The sequence below is a fragment of the Mizuhopecten yessoensis genome, unplaced genomic scaffold, assembly GCF_002113885.1.
Source record: "Mizuhopecten yessoensis strain PY_sf001 unplaced genomic scaffold, ASM211388v2 scaffold4795, whole genome shotgun sequence".
NCBI classification, from domain to species: Eukaryota; Metazoa; Mollusca; class Bivalvia; order Pectinida; family Pectinidae; genus Mizuhopecten; species Mizuhopecten yessoensis.
Genome location: NW_018405725.1, coordinates 1,491 through 5,373, shown reverse-complemented (window position 1 = coordinate 5,373; position 3,883 = coordinate 1,491). Strand labels below are relative to the sequence as shown.

At 35.3% G+C, this 3,883-nt stretch overlaps 1 protein-coding gene across 1 annotated transcript; it reads left to right on the top strand.

Annotated features, from left to right (window-relative positions):
* Positions 1-657: 657 nt before the first annotated feature.
* LOC110449699 (gamma-aminobutyric acid type B receptor subunit 1-like) lies at positions 658-2,766 on the top strand (the record flags this gene model as incomplete). The annotated part of the gene is made up of 5 exons (XM_021496733.1): positions 658-808; positions 1,109-1,241; positions 1,540-1,647; positions 2,162-2,366; positions 2,639-2,766. Coding segments are annotated over 5 exons (725 nt in total), but the record flags the coding sequence as incomplete, so codon positions are not given.
* Between the last annotated feature and the right edge of the window lie 1,117 nt (positions 2,767-3,883).

Sequence of the window (3,883 nt, the reverse complement as noted above, 5' to 3'; positions counted from 1 at the left end):
ATTTAACCAATTACTTTTATAAAGAGTAAATAAAGTAGAGGTATATTAATACAGTATAACATAATTCTGTATCATATAACACCTTCTCTAAACCACACCTACTAATGTCAATGTACCAAACAGGACCATACCCAAAACGGAACACTTGTAGGAAAGCGACCAAAGACATTGGCATGTCATTCAAAGAAGTTGCAATTTTCACAATACGCTGTAGAATACTTTTGTGTTAATTAATCTGTATATCAGCTTTTTGGTTGCTGATAACGGTTAAAATGACAGTTTAAGGTATAAATACATCATTATTTATCAAAAACACTGTCCCGTTTAGGGTACACTGCTGATGGTAGATTTCACTGTAAACAGCATTTCATTGTAAAGTGAACCTGTGTAAGCTAATATTATATTGATCCTTTTGTGTTTTGTTTCGACGGGTTTCACTTTATCTTCTTCTGAAAAATATATGAGTTTAGCTTTCTAGATCCTTATTTAAAGATCACATGACTATTTTGAAATAGGATAATCTACATTACTTTTACTGATACCAAGGTGGATATTATCTCATTGCAAAATTGTAAAGCAGTTTGATATGTTAGAAAACCAATCAATTAAGTTGTAAACTAATTGTATTGTCATAACTTTGTGATTCTGTTTCCACAGGGGGTAAGGTTCCACCAGACCATACACTCATCAAGTCAGCACCTAGAGTTGTCTCCCATGGACTCTTCTTTGCTATGTGTTTCTTCGCTGCCTTTGGTATTGCCTTCGGGATATTTTGTATAATGTTCAACTTCCTAAACAGACAACGCAGGTATGTTATTTACACTATCAAAATAAAATTGAAATTACTTCTGATGTTTTGCTGATAGTGGTAGCTGACATCTTTGTCCTAATTTGTTAAACAGATTGTAAAATAAAACCACCTGGATATGAAACTCTGTAACAAGCACAGTTCCCTTTTTAATCCCTTTGAATGAGCTTAAGAAATATATATATCGCAGGTACAAAAATTAATACCATTATTAATTATATTTTTTCCTTACAATGTAATGAGTAATTGAAGTATAAGTTCAACATGGAAAACAATAACTTGCTTTTACCTATTTGACAGGTGCATTGCCTACTCTCAGCCAAGTGTAAACAATGTGACGGTGTTTGGCTGTATTCTCTGTCTCCTGTGTATCCTTCTGTTGGGGCTAGATAACCAGTTCATCTCCCCGGAACTCTACCCCCTCATATGTCAGGTCAGTGTCTTATGCATTCTGTTGTATTGTGAACATTTCTAATAGAAAAAAATGTCATATTAAGTTCAATTATTGAATTCTTTGAAAAGATATTTAAAATAAGATGACAATCGATTGACTTACACCTTGTAACAAGACGAAAATACAAAACATTGAAGTGTCAGGTGAAATCATTAATGAGAATCCAAAATTGAAATGAAATGAAATTTTAAAAGAGTAACAGTCTATGGTACCAGGGAATATTGTATACAAAAAATGAGTGTATATAAATGTATGTCACATATCTGGTACATTTCAGCTCAGAGCATGGATGCTCTCCCTTGGTTTTACATTTGCGTATGGAGGTATGTTTTCCAAAATCTGGACAGTCCACAGATTGACCACTGCCAACAAAAAGGATAGAAAGGTAGATGTCAACACAGCGGTGACCTAGCTCACATGACCTTTATACTGCCCAATTTTATGTTTTGGACTCTTGGGCACTTTATTTCCTGAAAGTTGTAATAAAGGTACCATCAATAACTGATCAAGTACTTACAGAACAAAGATTCAGCTCTTAATTGATAGGTCAAAAATAAAGACAATGATTATTAGATAAGATGGGATAGAACTGCCAGGTAACTTGTCGATGACATGATTATATTGTAAATTGTTCCCAAACATTGGATCCTGACAACAGCCTGCCCACCAAAACAAGTTGGCAACTATAATGTAAAAAGAGGGGGAAAAAATAACTTTATGAAAACCGGGCTTCAGGAGTTGATGGAGTGATGCAGTGCTATTGTCCTTAGTTTGACTCTGGCTATTGTGGTATGATAGTCTTAATTGTCATTAGTGATTATACCGTAATTAACAGGTGGTGAGGCGATGTGACTGTCCAAAGTATGGTTATACTGACCATTTCATTTCTATAATAACAGGTGGTGAGGCGGTGTGAACTGTTTACTGTCCTGAGTGTAATACTGACCATAGACATAGCAGTGCTGACCACCTGGCAGGTACTGGACCCTCTATACCGAGAGGTGGAAATATTTGAGAAAGAAGATCCAATAGACACGGACGAGGACATCAAACTTCAACCAGAACTAGAACACTGTACTTCTAAAAATATCTCCATCTGGCTAGGTAGGGCACTGAATCTAATCACTGCTTTATAGAAGGATCTGTTTTTCAAACATTGTATTTTTCAAACTCAATTGTACACTGAAGCAATAAATCAATTTTCATTAAGCAAGACAGCACTGGTAAAAAAGTTTTAACTTGTATCAATGCTGTTTTCAACTCTCATTAATAACCATGTTTTATTATTTTTTGAATTGTAAATGATCGCTGTATTTGTACTAACAACAGCATTGATACACAAGCATTTGATAGCATTGCGTTTGTTTTGTTGGCAGGTGTTATATATGGATACAAAGGAATATTGTTACTATTTGGAATATTTCTTGCCTATGAGACGAGGAGCGTCAAGCTGAAACAAGTCAATGACTCTAGATTTGTAGGCATGTGTATTTATAATGTGGTGGTAAGTTAGTTACTGATTTGTATGTATGATTTAAGCTCACCTGGCCAAAAGGGCTGAGTGTGCTAAATTTGTGGTGTGGCGTTCATCGTCTGTACTGCATCAACTTTTACTTACCAGGTAAAACAATTTCCTTTGAGTAACCGAAAGGCCCAGGGTATATTTGTGCAAATGAATTATCCTGACCCATTTTCAAGGTTACAGGGCTTTCAATTTGTTAATAAATTCAAACAGCTTCTTCTGAACAACACGGAGGCATAGGGCAATGATATTAATCAAATAGCATGCAAGGGTCAAGGCCTGTCAAGTATATTTTTTTTCAAATGAAAGACCTTGACCTACTTCACTGGGGTCAATTCTGTTTAAATTCTTAAATTACTTTTGAATAACCACGAGGCCTAGGGTGATGATATTTGGCCAGTAGAATGCTGGGAAGAAGGGCTATCAAACTTGTTAAAATGAATGACTTTAACCTACTTTCAAGGTCACAAGGGTCAAAGGTGTTGAAAATTCAAATGATGTCTTCTGGATAGCCAAGAGGCCTAAGGTACAGATATTTGGCATGTAGCTAAATTGTGGAAAGGGATACAAAATTTGGGGTCAGAATGTATGATCCAGATCAACTGACTTTGAAGGCGAGATTATCAAGTTAAAATCTTCCAACAAAGACTCACAATGTGTAGCCTATTGACCTTGGCCTTTTTTGAAGTTAACAAATGTGAAATGAATGACATGTGAGCAATACAGGCCCATTGGGCCTCTTGTTTGTAATGTGGTGGTATGTACCTCTAGGTTTGTAGTTGTGACTTTTTAATGTGATGGTAGTTATTTAAGTGAATATCTGGATTTGGAGACATCTGTTTTTAACTTCTCTCAGACAAAGAATACCAACTGTATGCTAAATTGACTCTTACTCTCAAAATCTAGGTCTTCTAAAACATCAGAGTCACTTCATGCTAAAAACATGTACATGTTATGGTATAAACATAGATAAACATGTCAACAGACTCTTGAGATACTGTTCAAGTTTTGAATTTCTGTAAATCATGCCAACCACTCACCAGACCTTACAACCAACAAAGCTTAAAAACATATTTCAGTAACAACATTGATTATAATA